Raw genomic sequence first — 15,224 nt, forward strand, 5'->3', positions numbered from 1 at the left:
GATCACATCATCATTACCTCAAAAGGGCTTCCTACATTAGAAAACCCACTAGCCTAGGCACCTCTTTTGACAATAACAGTTCATTTACAGTTTGAGAAATTAAAGAACACATGAGGTGAAACATGGGCCTGGGAAACTAAACCCCTGCCCTGTCCCAAGCTGAAGAATTGAAGCTTATCTGAGAAAGTGATGATTGTAGGCCTGCTTTGCATTTGTACTTTGCATTTGCGTGAGGATTTCTTTCACAGCCATCCTCAATGTCCCAATACACTGTGTATGCTCTGGGCTGGCCTTAGTGTCTCATGGGCATTCATTGGTTTATGCATGATTCACAAGCAGAGGGTCGAACCCCAGACAATGGCGTGACCCTCTCTCTGAGCACACACGATGAAGGCCATTGAGCTGTAACCAGGCGACGGGCAGGAAGGAATGTTCATCGCCATGGTGACTCATATGGAAGCAGGAGGAAGGGAACTGAAGGTGCCCCTCCGTCACCATGGGGAGTCTGTCTCCGTTAGGGAGGAATAATTATCAAAGCTTTAGTTTAATTAATTAACCCCATTATTACTATAAAAAGGTGCGACAGGACACAGTTACACAATAATAGACGTGATCTATACGTTTAGGAATGCAACGGTGTCTGGCCACTCTTCTCCTTCTCTTTTTTGCTCCCCCTCTTTCTCTTTCATCCCCCTCTCTTTTGATTGAGGGGGTGGCACATTTAGATCAGAGCTATGGAAATGACATTGATTCAACTGCTGCAGTGCCCTTTGCTAGGCTCTAATGAGAGCTCTACCCTCAATATTGGGTACAGAGAAAGTTTCATATATTTAAACATCCTTCTACTTAACTATGTGTAATACCTTGGCTTCGGTAGCCACGCTCGTATCGCTTGAACTCAGATAAACCAAGGCCTCCCATGAACTCAAACAACTATTGACGCAGGGCCTAATCCAAGCACTAGTCATATCCCGTCTGGACTACTGCAACTATCTGTTGGCTGGGCTCCCCGCTTGTGCCATCAAACCCCTGCAACTTATCCAGAATGCCACAGCCCATCTGGTTTTCAACCTTCCCAATTTTTCTCATGTCACCACTCCACTGGCTTCCAGTCGAAGCTGCATCCACTACAAGACCATGGTGCTTGCCTACGGAGCAGCCAGGGGAACTGCCCTTCCTTCAGGCTCTGGTCAAACCTTATATCCCAACTTGGCTCTCCAATCCCTCAGCCCAGTCAAAGTTCTTCTATGTCCTGGCACCCCAATGGTGGAACCAGCTTCCCCCTGGTGCTAGGACACCAGAGTCCCTGTCCATCTTCCGAAAACGTCTGAAACCCTACACTTAAAAATAAAAAGGTGCTATCTAGAACCTAAAAGGGTTCTTCGGCTGTTTCCATTGGGGAACCCTTTGAAAAACCCGTTTGGTTCCAAATAGAACCGTTTTTGGTTCCATGTATAACTCTTTCTACAGAGGGTTCTACATGAAACCCCAAATAGTTCTACCTGGAACCAAACAAGGGTCTCTAATGGGGACAGGCCAAGAACCCTTATTGAAACCTTTTTTCTAAGAGTATCTTAAATAAGACATCTGTTTCACCCCCCCCCCCCCCCCCCCCCCCCCCCAAAAAAAACTGTCTTTGCTCATAACTTCTTTATTGAGGAAGAATTTACTTACTACGACTGTGATACAGTATGTGGTCGTCTCACCTTGCTATCTTAAGGTGAATGCACCAACTGTAAGTTGCTCTGGATAAGAGCGTCTGCTAAATTACAAAAATGTCAAATGTAACTAAGAGGCAGTTGCTGCAACCCAATCTCACTTTTTGACGGCATAATTTGACATTTAACTGCAGCCTCGCAATTAGACCTTGGCGCAAGTTGGATGAACGTCAAGACTGGAAATTAGTTTGTGAGATCCTGTTGCATACAGTATTTAATCCATCCATATATTACTGTGATTTGTTGTTCATTATAATATCTTTGTGTTTTCATTAATTCCAGAATTGTTTTAGCTTAATTCATTAATCAGTTACCTCATTAAAAGTACCTTTTTTATGGAAATGCAAAAGAAATTGGATTCCTTTTGCAAGTCTACAATTAATTGTGTTATTTATCTACAGTATGAGATTGATCTCATGAATCAGCCTGATGCAAATGCTTAGGAATGCCTTAAATGAGCAAACAAGTCAACTGGCCACTAGCCCAAGAGTCCAATACCTCCTTCCCAGAAAACACTGTAGCCTAGGTTACTCTGTCACTGTGCTGCTTTGTGTAGAGCCATACGGAGACAAATGATGTTTAATAATGTCTGTGAATGTAGAATCACGGAACACAAATTCCGACCATGAAAGCTGCACACTGCCTGACAGAGGCACTTTTGAATTGTCAGCCATTTTATTGAGTTACTACGAACCAACAGGTAACGACAACAACTAATAGAGGCATCGATGTGCAGAACTTGTCAATCTGTACCGTCACAGACCAGTGTGACAATTTAACTACGCAAATAATACTATTAACATTTCATCTGCATTCACAAAACATACAAAATACAGCTCTTGCACTGAAAACATACAGTAGCGTTACACGAAGAGGAAGAATGTATAAAGATTAAAAGCTCCAGAGTTTGAGCTTTTGATTGATAAGGGTGTCATTGAAAATGCAAAACACAGCAACCAAAATATATTCATGAGCAAATCAAGGACAAAAAAGGCTTCATTAGTTCACAAGCTTCAAAATGGCGGACCAAACCATTTAAACCATCACATCTAATTGAATTCCTCAAAAGAATTGTTCATTCCGTTACTGCCGGTTAAAACAAATGAAATAAAGATTTATAAATAATAAAGATACATATAATAAAGATACATTTTCAGAAAACAAAGAGAAAAGATCCTTGTTGGATACATTATGTAATTAGTATTCAAATTTTTGTGGCACTGCATTTTGTCCTAAAGTGAACATAGAGGAAACTAACCAAAGGAGGTTTATTCTGAACTGATGATACTTTTGTGAAGAACAATAAGCTGTGATCTAGGCTAGCACCTAACTGTTTTGGCAAGCAAAAAGTACAAAGAGCAGTCAAAAAGAGATTTTAAGCACAGGAACACTTAAGGGGGATAGAAATAGAAATCAGAAGTGATTGTGTATAATATAATGCACTTCATAAATCAAGTTTCTGTACATTTTTAATTTGAAATATATATCTCTACATATTTAGTGAAAAAAAAGCCATAAAAATGAGTGCTATGCCACTTTCTGTAGAAAAAATGCGTAGCAAAAGACAATACAGATTAATAACCACCCTTTAGAAATTGATTGAAACATCAACCGTTATGAAATCACATCGATATTGTGGCTTAATAATAATCTACTCTAAATTCCAATGAGAGTGTTGAGTGTTTAACCCGCCAGAGAAATGGACCTACAGTAACATGTGCTCTGTGTGAAGTGGTGGTTACTGGTTACAAACCATTGTAGTCCTGTGCAAGAGGATGGGAGCAGGGTCAAGAGTTGAACGTTCCTGGTATAACAGCGATGGTCAATGTGCGATTGGTGATTGGTCATCCTGAGGGCTGGAGGAGGCCAGTAGTAGTCCTGCTGGATCCATAGTGCCAAGCTCCAGAGACTCAGTGTTCATCCTAAATGGCACACTATTCGCTATATATCGCACTACTTTTGACCAGGTTCTTGCAAAAACTAGTGCACTACTACGTAGGGAATAGGATACCATTTCAGATGTAGATGGTCTCAGATCAAATGGCATAGTCCCCCTGTCCTACAGGGCTGAAGGCAGAGCTGCGTAACGTATCTAGGCTGTTGACCAGAATGAGCGTTCCGGTGAGGTGCTTCCAGCGCTTGGTTATGGGATTCTTCATCCGGTCCAGGCCCAGGTGCAGCTCCTGGATCACGTCCCGGTAGCTGTCCCCGATTTGAGCCGCCCAGGTCAGCAGGAAGTCATAGGCTGGCTTCCACATTGACTGTCAACATAGGATCAATCAATCAATTGACTGTTATAGAACAACCGATCAATCAATCAATCCAATGTACTTATAAAACCCTTCAAGATCAACAAAAGGGACAGAGAATCATTCCAAATGCTTCTAAGGTCAAGTCTGACTGGCTGATATAAGAGAACATTGCACCCAAGAAACTGATAGCAGGGTTAGCATTTTCTCACGTCCATTTTGTTACAGGTCTGAGGCAGTCAATACCGGTCAAACTCAGTAAACGTTACAGTATCTTCGAAGTAATGGGCTGATAATCTCACCTCATTGTCCACCAGGCCGTTCTTGTCCCTGTGTGGAGCATCGTATTGCTCCATCTGCTGCTTGTTCACCCGGGCCAGCTTCTCCGCCAGCTCCCTCCAGCGCGGGGCCACCTCCACGGCCGTGGTCAGCAGGACAAAGTCCATGATCAGCCTGGCCACCAGACCCTGGCAGTCCATCTTCAACAGGGCCTAGAGGAAAGGCCACACAGAGACAACTTGATTTACTAAGTCAAGCTTTTTAGTCCTCCTGGAGCATAGGTCGTCGACGGAAGACAACATTTAGCTACGACACAATAGTTCAACAACACACCCCAAGGACCAGCAATGACACACCATTGTGTCACATAGTGTTCACCATTAAAGGGGTGTGAAGACATGACTCTCTAGACATAGTGAATGGAGTGGGGAGGAACAGCATTAGGGGACCAGGGTGTTGTCTTGATACAATACATGTGCGTCTCTAACGACGGCTACATTATCCCTCCCTATTCTCTAACAAAGCCTGCTGTGAAGTCTGAGGGTGAATTATAGCATGATTCAGAAGAGCCTCTCTAGGTCTTACCACACAAACGCACATATGTGTTGAACAAGAATAAAACCAGGAGGCCAGGGAAAATACACTAGTAATCCCCTCCTCTCTCTACCAGAAACACCACAGACGAACAGGGGATGAAAGAACGAGAGACTGTAAATCAAGTCTATCAGGATCCCACGAGGAGGTGGGCTGCCATACAGCATGTCTACACTGTGTAGGCTACAACCCAGGAGGGCTATATAATATCAAAGGATAATGGAAAGTACGACCCAGTAAAAACAATATGTTTTATGTACAGGAACTCATGTTTAGAAGTCTGAGCCAACCAGTTAAGAGACTGAGCCTGCCAATAAGAGACTGCATATTTTTTCACCACTATATCTTACAACACAGTTAATACATAAACGTTTTTTCCACTTCAAAGTCTCTTTGGAGAGTTAGCCTGCAACTTGACAGGATCTGCTGAGGCAGGCATACTATCTATATTTTTCACAGTACTGTATCTAAATAGAAGAGCCAGCATGTGTTTGCTTTGCAGAAAGAGAATGAGGCATGTGGAGCGTTGAACCACTCAAATCCATATGTTGGTCTGTCAAACTGGGAGCTGAGTGACTGGGAGCTGAGTGACTGGGAGCTGAGTGACTGGGAGCTGAGTGACTGCTGCATCCCAAATGGCACCCTATTCCCTCTATCGGTGTATCTCAACTCCAGTCCTACAGTACCCCCAACAGCATATATTTATGTTGTAGCCCCGGCCTCATTTAGGGCTTGAATCGGGTGTGCTTGTCCAGGGTTATAATAAAAATGAGTTATGTTGGGGTACTCGAGGACTTGAGTTGGGAAACACTGCTCTATATAGTCCCCTATGGGCTGTGGTCAAAAGTAGGGCACTAAATAGGGAATAGGGTGCTACCGGGACACATACACTGTCTTCAAAGCATTTCAGTGCTACTCCAGTCACCTCGGCCACCTGGCCTGACTCTGAACAGCACTGTTTTAATGAGCTGGCCTCTGTCCTGCGCTGACTGCTGTATCAGGACTCACATTTCTGTCAAAGTTACTAAAATAGGACTGCAGCATAACGTCCACCATCACCACCATCTGTCCGGCTACTGGGCCGGCTTCTACCGCCATCTGCCAACAATGCCAACTGAGTCAACTGTGAGTGACACAATGGAGTGGCTCAGTTCGGTCACAGACCTAATGCTGTGTCATTCACAACATCTGGCACCGGTCTGGCAGGGCCAAGGAGTCAACATGGTAGCGTAGTTACTAGGCTGAGTCCCAAATGGCACCCTATACCATATATCAGGGGTATTCAACTCTTACCCTACGAGATTCGGAGCCTACTGGTTTTCTGCTCTACCTGATAATGAATTGCACACACCTGGTGTCCCAGATCTAAATCAGTTCCTGATTAGAGGGGAGAAATTTTTAAAAAATGGTGTGGAACTGGCTTCGAGGTCCAGAGTTGAGTTTGAGGGCCCTATATAGTGCACTACTTTTGACCAGACCCCTATGGAGTGCCATTTGGAGTGCAACTCTAGTTACCATGTCACAGTTATGACATATAGCCTTCAACCAGCAGGAAGATTAGTTGAATCACTGTCTCTTAAAACCTCTTAACTCAACATCTATCCTCTTAATCCTTCAATCACTTCCTGTCATGGAAACCTCAAACCAAATGACATGTCATTTTCCAATACAGTGCTGAGGAGTTGGGTCATGTATTCCATGGCAGCAGATAAACAATGCTTAAATGCTGCTTAAGTTGTATCCCATAACATGAGCAAACCAAAAACTTTATGATAATGTACTATGGTTCATGCAGAAGTCTTTCATGAAACCAATAGCTCATAATGTCATATTCCATTATCTTTATCTTCAGACAGGTACTGTATAAAAAGGAATCCAGCTCTTTTGAATGACCTCCTGCACAGTTCAGTGAGTGATCTCATTTATTTTCCAAACATTCCAGAGTGCAATGGATCCTTATAAAACCTTCCAATTCCAAAAGGCCTCATGCCAGTCACGGTTACTTCTCGTTTCAACTCTTAATCTAAACCTATGATAAAACTACGTAACTCGCAGAAATCTTCTGAAGTGTATCCTGTGTGTGTGTGTACATGCCTGCGCACACGCACACTCAGACAGTTCCCCATCCAATCAGAGAACGGCACCTGAATGCCAGCGGGAGGCAGGCTAAAGAAAATGAGGAAGCTTTAGGGACATCCTTCGAAACTGTGTGTGTGGGTGTGGAGGCTTACTCCTTCTCTGACTTGATCCACATGTCCACTGGGGGAAAGCCCTGACAGACATGACTGACAGCTCAAATTTACCATGTGCCTCAGAGCTCTCAGAGGCAGTTATCTCTCTAAGCTTCATTCCAAATGAGCCTGTCTGGCTCTTCTCCCTGCATTTAAAAGGCAGGGAAAGGAGCGTATACACACACACACACACAAGCGCCAAATGCATGCGCGCACACACACACACACACACGCACACACACACAGTGTCCCTGAGACTAACAGCAGGGGAGGGGAGAGGGGAGAACACAGTAACAAGGACTCAACCTACTTATTAAAGTCAACCTGGGACTTTATATGTGAGGAAAAAGTTTCTACATCAGCAGTCTATAAACTCTCTCTGTAGTTTGAAATAGGGAAAGTAGGCCCAACGGTGACTTTCAGTCATTATATTTAATGGTGCGTACAGTACATAGGATGATGGCAGTAGTGACTAAAATCATTGCCGTATCTATTTGTCAAAAGTGTCTGTGCAAAGTCAGTGTCTTACTACACACACAATTTATTAAATGTATTTATTGTTTAATTTTGTATTTATTTTTTACATTTTTCATGTTTAAAGATTTATTACATTTCATATTTAAAGTTTATTTTAAATTCAAATGGTCAAAAATAAATAAAAAATAGCTTCTTAGCAAAGAGCAATTTATCAAGCAAGAATTTTGCTTGGACTGAAATACCCGGGTCTTAATATGACACCCGGTGTAAATAAAGGTTAAAGAAAGAAATAAAGACTAGGGAGGTGTCTTACTACTCTGTGGAATCTGCAGGTGTCTCTCTCTGTCTTTCTGGTTGGCCGTTGGGATCAATTTCAGTGATGAGCAGTGGGATGGCATTTCAATTGTCTGCTACCTGGGCAACACCATCCATCACTTTGAGAATTCTTAGCGGTGTCAGGTTGCATTGGTCGCCCAACCCCCCCCCCCCCCCCCCCCTGGCCTGCTATCTCGCCTGACCAATGTCTCCTTTCCTCTCCTCACATTTCAACTGACGACACCTGTCAGACCATGCCAGCGACTCAGAAAAAAAGGGAAGGCAGGCTGTCAAAGCCCATAGAGCACAGCGTTGTGTAGGCTAAACAGAGCTATGGATATGGTGGTCACACTTGTGAATAAACGTTTTGTGAGGAATTTGAATCATAGGCCACTTAGCTTGAAGTGCTAATCTCGGTTATCTTTTATTAAGCGACTTTTATATAATAATCAGCTACACTATATATACCAAACTATGTGGACACCCCTTCATATTTGTGGATTCGGCTATTTCAGCCACACCCGTTGCTGAGAGGTGTATAAAATCGAGCACACAGCCATGCAATCGCCATACACAAACATTGTCAGTAGAATGGCCCGTACTGAAGAGCTCAGTGACTTTCAATGTGGCCCCGTCATAGGATGTCACCTTTCCAATAAGTCCGTTTGTCAAATTTCTGCCCTGCTGGAGCTGTCCACGTCAACTGTAGGTGCTGTTATTGTGAAGGGGATACGTCTACGAGCAACAACGGCTCAGCCGCGAAGTGGTAGGCCACACAAGCTCACAGAATGGGACCTCCGAGTCCTGAAGCGGGTAGTGCGTAAAAATCTGTCCTCGGTTAAAACACTCACTACCAAGTGAAAAAAAGTATGAGGGCTTTCCAAACTGCCTCTGGAAGCAACGTCAGCACAAGAGCTGTTCGTCGGGAGCTTCATGAAATAGGTTTCCTGGGCCGAGCAGCCGCACACAAGCCTAAGATCACCAGTGGTGTAAAGTGTGGTGCCTAAGATCACGAGTGGTGTAAAGCTCGCCGCCATGCTTCACCATCTGGCAGTCCAACGGGCAAATCTGGGTTTGGCGGATGCCAGGAGAACACTACCTGCCCGAGTGCATAGTGCCAAATGTAAAGTTTGGTGGAGGAGGAATAATGTTCTGGGGCTGTTTTTCATGGTTCAGGCTAGGCCATTTAGTTCAATTGAAAGGAAATCTTAACGCTACAGCATACATTGTAGATGATTCTGTGCTTCCAACTTTGTGGCAACAGTTTTGGGGAAGCCCCTTTCCTGTTTCAGCATGACAATGCCCTCGTGCTCAAAGCGAAGTCCACATAAATGCTTTGTTGAGATCAGTGTGGAAGAACTTGACTGGCCTGCACAGAGCCCTGACCTCCTTCCCATCGAACACCTTTGGGATGAATTGGAACGTTAACTGCGAGCCAGGCCTAATCGCCCAACATCAGTGCCCGACCTCAATAATGTTCTTGTGGCTAAATGGAAGCAAGTCCCCGCAGCAATGTACCAACATCAGGTGGAAAGCCTTCGCAGAAGAGTGGAGGCTGTTATAGCAGCAAAGGGGGGGGGGGGCCCAACTCCATATTAATGCCCCTGATTTTGGAATGAGATGTTTGACGAGCAGGAGTCCACATATTTTTGGTCAAGTAGTGTATTTTTTGTTGTTGTGTTAATTCAGACAACCATGGTTAGGTCATATGCTTATGTTCTGTCTAACAATGCCTACTAACTGAGCTTTAAAGCTTCTTAGTTTCGTTTTTGCACAAACCTTTTGATTAACAGTTTTAGTCCACATAATGAATTACTACTGTGTGAGATTAAGGTAACCAAAATGGCAAATTACTCAATTTGAGGAAAGGCTACAGAACCACAGAATGACCACAGAACAACAGAAATACCACAGAACTCTCACTAGACTCTCACCATAGACTCTCACTATAATGACATAAAGGGCTGCAATATTGTCAAACCTTTATACAACCATCTCCCCCACACAAACCTATATACAGATCCCAAATCTTAATTTGAGCCAGTTTCACACCGCAGATAAATAATCTTGTAGCAACAGGAAATGTGAATTGTTCTGTGGAATATAATGTATAGCGGTTGATACATTTTTTGGTTAGGGCAAATCAAGGAAATGACTAACTTTTTAAGCCTAGAATACATTACTCGTTTGCATTTCTTCTTGCTGTGCGGGAAAATTCCTGCAACAACAGGATGATCAAAGTAAGACGCAGCATATGTAGACTACAGCACAGGAATATCAATGGTCCTCAAGATCCTGCTCTAATGTACAGTATTTCATTGATCAATATGGACCAACAGTTGTGTCACTGATGTTATATCTGGTGTGTCTTGGCCTGATCAGGATCGGCAACAACACTCTGTTTCTACTGTGGCTAGAAGGCTACCGGGACTGGCTGGAATGAAAAGATTGGACATGGATCTATTTCAGGGACCGTCTCCAGGACACCATTAGCAGAGTTGCCAACAACCAGATGCCTCCAGGTTTCAGGGATACAGCTCATTCAACCATTCAACTTCCTCTTCCATTGAAAACCGGATGTGGGAACTCCACTCAGGTGTTTTCTTTTATGCCCGCTATGTTAGGTTACTCCCAGGCTAGGGGGCACAGTAAACAGATCTGTGTGTCCACCATAAATAATGTGTATGTGTGTGTGTGTGTGTGAGGAGGGGTAGTATGAGGGCTTTCAGCATGGATCATTGTTATCTGAGACCAATCCATCCTCATCCCTTTGTCTACTGTATGTACAGTAGCTAGCAGTGGCAATATTTGCACAAACCTAAACGCCTAACATCAGCTTATCATGCCTGTTGGCAGAAAAAATGGTTGCTTGTTTGAATTCTAGCCTGCCTTTGATCAAAATACCATTGAAAGGCATAAACAACTGTTATATTTCATACCAAAATAAACGTATATATGCTAGCTCCGACTGATAAGAGGTTTACATAAGCAAGCATTGTGAAAAAGACATCAACCTCACTTTCCCAGACAGATCCAATTTCGCCACAGATCCAAATTCAAACAACTGTTGCCTGTTTGTGACTGTTGCAATGCGGGGTATAGTTACATTACCAAGCACTTCTGTCTGAAACTTGAAAAGGGTGACTGGCGAGGAAGTGAGAGGCATGTTGAGTCAACACTTTTTGTCACAACAGCAACCCTGCCTGCTTTGAGGAGAATCTCTCAGGATATTGTCGTCTCTGTTTGTCTCAGTCTCGGAGTTGCACTGAAGGAGGTGACGTAGCTGTGTTTTTGTGCATTGTAAGTCACAACACACGTATTCTCCCAACAAGTGGGCCTACTCCTAAGGCACTCTAAGGCGACGAGGAAAACTTCTTACCACACGTGACTGAATAACCTGAGTACAGTAACATATCAGCCCCCCCCATCTCACAGTACATCACAGCCCATTGCCTCTGACAGAATGGAAACACCATGTCAACATCTGCTGCTGATGGAAAATAGGGAATAAACACAGAGGCGCTACCTATTTCCAGAGAAAGTGGAATTTCCTATTTCTTTCGCTTTTGATATGGTTTCTGTATTGAACTACACCTTTGAATAGCTTCTACAGCCTAAGAGGTACAACGTGCACGACGAGCGGTTTCCAAACACACATACACACGCGTCAGAGAGAGAGAGACAGAGAGACAAACACACACACAGACGTACTGTCATGAGTTCCTTCTGGAAGGTCTTCCGCTCCTTGATGTCCATGTTAGTGCAGTCCTCCTTGAGCTTCTCCAGAACCGACGCAACCTTCTCAGGCTCGTTGTCCAGTTCAGTCCGACAGAAACAAGACAAAGGTAAGTTCCCATATCCCAGTGCGTCTGCAAAGGCCTTCCAGTTCCCTATATTTTCCATGAGTACCGTCCTCACAGAGGCGTAGATGTATGTGAGAAATTTGCAAGGCTTCAGAATCTGCTCCACTAGCATGGTCGTCGTGAGGTCCGGACCACAGAAATAAATAGGCTTGACTTTCCCCAAAACCAGAACGTTTTTTGTGTGAACAAGACCGGTCTTTCCCTGATAATATCCAATATACCACTCTTTGGTCCACAGTTGTCCTCGTAGTTTGATTTTCTCCTCGCTCAGCAAGGCGATCACATCTCCCTTCTTGTATTCCAACAGGTATGTGCTCTTGTTTTGCCTGATCACAGATTTGAGCAACTTGCCAAACTTCAGGTTGGTGATGCAGCGCTCCTGAAACTGTGGATATTTGGCAGTGATGGCCAGAGGTGACAGAATAATCTTACCCACCACCTCTTTCTTCTTCAGGAACCTCCTGTGGCCGGTGTTCCGCGCTCCACTCTTCGGAGGCGGTTGCGGTGTTTGGACGCAGAACTGAGCCAGGATACAGTCCAGGCCGTCTTTGACCTGGACCTGCAAGGTGAAGTCTGATATGTCCTCAGGGTTGTTGGATGTGATCATGTAAATGAGTCGGCTAACCTTCCCCAGTTTGACCTGGAAGGCCCGAATAATCCTGGCTTGCTCATTAGCCTTGATCATATAGTTAGACATGTTGGAGTATAGGCCAACCTGAAGGTCCTGGGGCCGTCCCAGGACAAACTGATGCTTCCCCCACAGCGTGAGCGCCACTGGAGGGGCGGAGTGGGCCTGCTTCCCCACCTCACTCACCAGTAGGGTATTAGGGGCACAGTCATGCCCAAATAGGGCCACGACCGTCTTGAACGAAGGATGGATGTGCTTGGGCCCATAGACACCCAGGGTGACTTTCTTCAACACATTGTCCCATACAGTTGTATTAAGGTTGATGTGCTGGGCCTGCACCACTACCACCACGTACATACACGGCTCCAAGTTATCCAACTGGACTTGTACTGTGTCCTTGTATAGGTAAGCATGTGGGATGATTATATAGGGTCCCTCCTTGCAGTCACTCCGGACGCAGAGCACCTCAGCTACCTGACCACTGTCTTTCTTCACCGTCACGGACACAGTCATCTCCAGAGTGATGAATGACTTGGTCTCCATGTTGGACAGTTTGATTTCCACCACTGGGCTGACTGTGGAGCAGTGGTCATTGTTCAGCTCCAGTGGAGGGTCCAGTAGGGCCTTCATGGAGATCTGCTGGGTGTCTCCAGGAACCACGTGTCCCTCAGGGACATGGACACTGATCTGGGTGTCTGGGAGCTGAACAGCCCCTCCACGACTGTCTAGTTTACAGACAATGTTGGTCTCCACCGGCTGAGTCTGTCCCCAACCAGGGCTCTGCCCCAGAGAGTCCAGGTCATGGCAAGATCTGGCCAGCTTCCGATGGTTTAGCCACGCAGTCCTGAAGTCCTCCCTGCTCTGAAACTGCTCTGGCGAGGGAGCCTTGAGGCCGGTGAAGAACCCGGAAGAAGGCAAGGGGGGGTTGGATTGCGTCTGTAGGATGGACAACTCCGATAAACTGTACGATCGCTTGCTCCTGAAGAATGGGTTATCCCTTCGCAGTGTCTGTAAAACCTGTAAGTCCTGGTTGGGGCTGGTGGCTGTCATCATGTCAAATATGTTGCAGCTACTAAAGCCATTGATCATGGTGGTGCTGGAGGTAGAGTTAGGTTCCGAAGGGGAGGCCAGGGAGTCAAAGACGAACAGGTCCGTGGACCTTCCCCTCTCATTACAGTTCTGGTCCAGAGAACCATGTAGATGAGCACTGTTGATGAAGGGGTTGGTGGAGGAGGTATGGAGGGAGAAGGGGTTGCTGTTAAAATAAGGCGAATAAGGAGTGGTCTTAACGGACACCCCTGTCCACTCCCCTAGGAGATCCAGCTCCTTAGCCCCTTCCTCTGTACACTCCCCTATATTGTCTATCATGCCACTATCGCTGAGCGATGAGTTCCTACAGTTGATGGGCTGGACGTATGCTGAGGGGATGTAGCCCATCTCTGTGTTGTTGTGGGCATACCACCACTCTCCACCCGACGTGTCCATCACATAAAGCCGGTCACCTTTGGAAAACTTTAACGTGGTAAAGCTAGATGGGCAGTAATCCTTGATGGCGACTACTTCACGAGCAGTTACAAAGGAAGCTGAATTGTCCAGCCGTAAGGCACTGGAAGAAGGCACTGCATGAAAAGAAAAGGAAGATCAGAAATTCACATAAGCATCCTCAATTTGCATTCAAATCAATATATCTTTAAACGGCTGAATAACTCTCTGGTACATTAGTCAGTATTGAATCCTCACCTTTGACATCTGTGAGGCTAGCCTCAGAGAGCCCTTCATTGAGATCAATGAGCGTGCCCTCCGATTTGCAGCGAGGGAGAACATGGTTACTGTTGGTCACTCTGATGATCCGGTGGGCCGCCATTTTGGTGCGAATTGCCCGAGTTGCAGTCGCACTACTACTCTTCCATTTCTCCAATGATGATATTCAGTCTTTGGCAGCTCTCCATTGTATCTAGACTAAAGGAAACAAAAATGAGAGCACCTTCATTAGCTGTGATTGAGCCCTTCCTGTAAGAGCCATAAATGATTCAATCATCACAATTTACAACATGGTTTGATTTAGTAGGAAGTGGGGACAGTCTTGGCTAGGGACAAAAATGAATAGATTCCAGCAGATGCCAAATAATATCCTGTGAAGAGAATAAACATTTTGAGCAGTGCACCCTGCCATGGGACAGTTTAACATCTCATGACACTCATATCCCACTGGGCACACACTGGTTGAGTCAACATTATTTCAAAGTCATTTCAATGAAATTACATTGAACTAATGTGGAATAGACGTTGAATTGACGTCTGTGCCCAGTCGGTCTTCTGCTATCTTAACACCTTTCCAATTACTTTACAGTCATAGGTATCCTCAATATGCCTGCATTTGCTCATTCTGTGTTCTGTATCGCAGTGCGCAGTTGAAGATGATAATTGCATATTTTCCATCTCATTCTGTTGCTTTGCAAAGCATAAAGCCTCAGGGAGGGACACTGAATCACATGGGGGATAGATATACAGGAAATCATGGGACATCCCCTTCTTAAACCCTGTCAGATGTACAATGTTCAGTAATAATGTAAGTGCAGACTAGATAGGTCACATAGGTTCCTTCCTTGACATAGCTATTGTCTTGACAATAATTTGGACATGACTTAGTGTAATTTGACTTTATAGCACATGTAACATTTCAAATGTATGCAATGTGTATAGAGCAAGCAAATATCACACAGCTTCCCCTATTTACAACAAACTAGCTCAAAGACCTCTCTCATGATTTCACATTTAGCTCATCCATCATTCAAAACACACTGTCAGTTGAGCTCAGGACGAGAGTCCTTTTTATATGAGCGAGACCATATTCTTGATTCCAGCATTTT

General features: G+C 44.7%; 1 protein-coding gene across 1 annotated transcript; it reads right to left on the reverse strand.

Annotated features, from left to right (window-relative positions):
* Window positions 1–3,754: 3,754 nt before the first annotated feature.
* sh3bp4a (SH3-domain binding protein 4a) lies at window positions 3,755–14,218 on the reverse strand. Its single transcript, XM_038997044.1, has 4 exons — window positions 14,095–14,218; window positions 11,575–13,973; window positions 4,270–4,458; window positions 3,755–3,979 (listed from the first exon to the last, which is right to left on the reverse strand). The coding sequence occupies exons 1-4, from the start codon at window positions 14,216–14,218 to the stop codon at window positions 3,755–3,757; spliced, it is 2,937 nt and encodes a 978-aa protein (XP_038852972.1).
* Between the last annotated feature and the right edge of the window lie 1,006 nt (window positions 14,219–15,224).

The sequence above is a fragment of the Salvelinus namaycush genome, chromosome 7 (genome assembly GCF_016432855.1).
Source record: "Salvelinus namaycush isolate Seneca chromosome 7, SaNama_1.0, whole genome shotgun sequence".
In the NCBI taxonomy this organism is placed as follows: domain Eukaryota; kingdom Metazoa; phylum Chordata; class Actinopteri; order Salmoniformes; family Salmonidae; genus Salvelinus; species Salvelinus namaycush.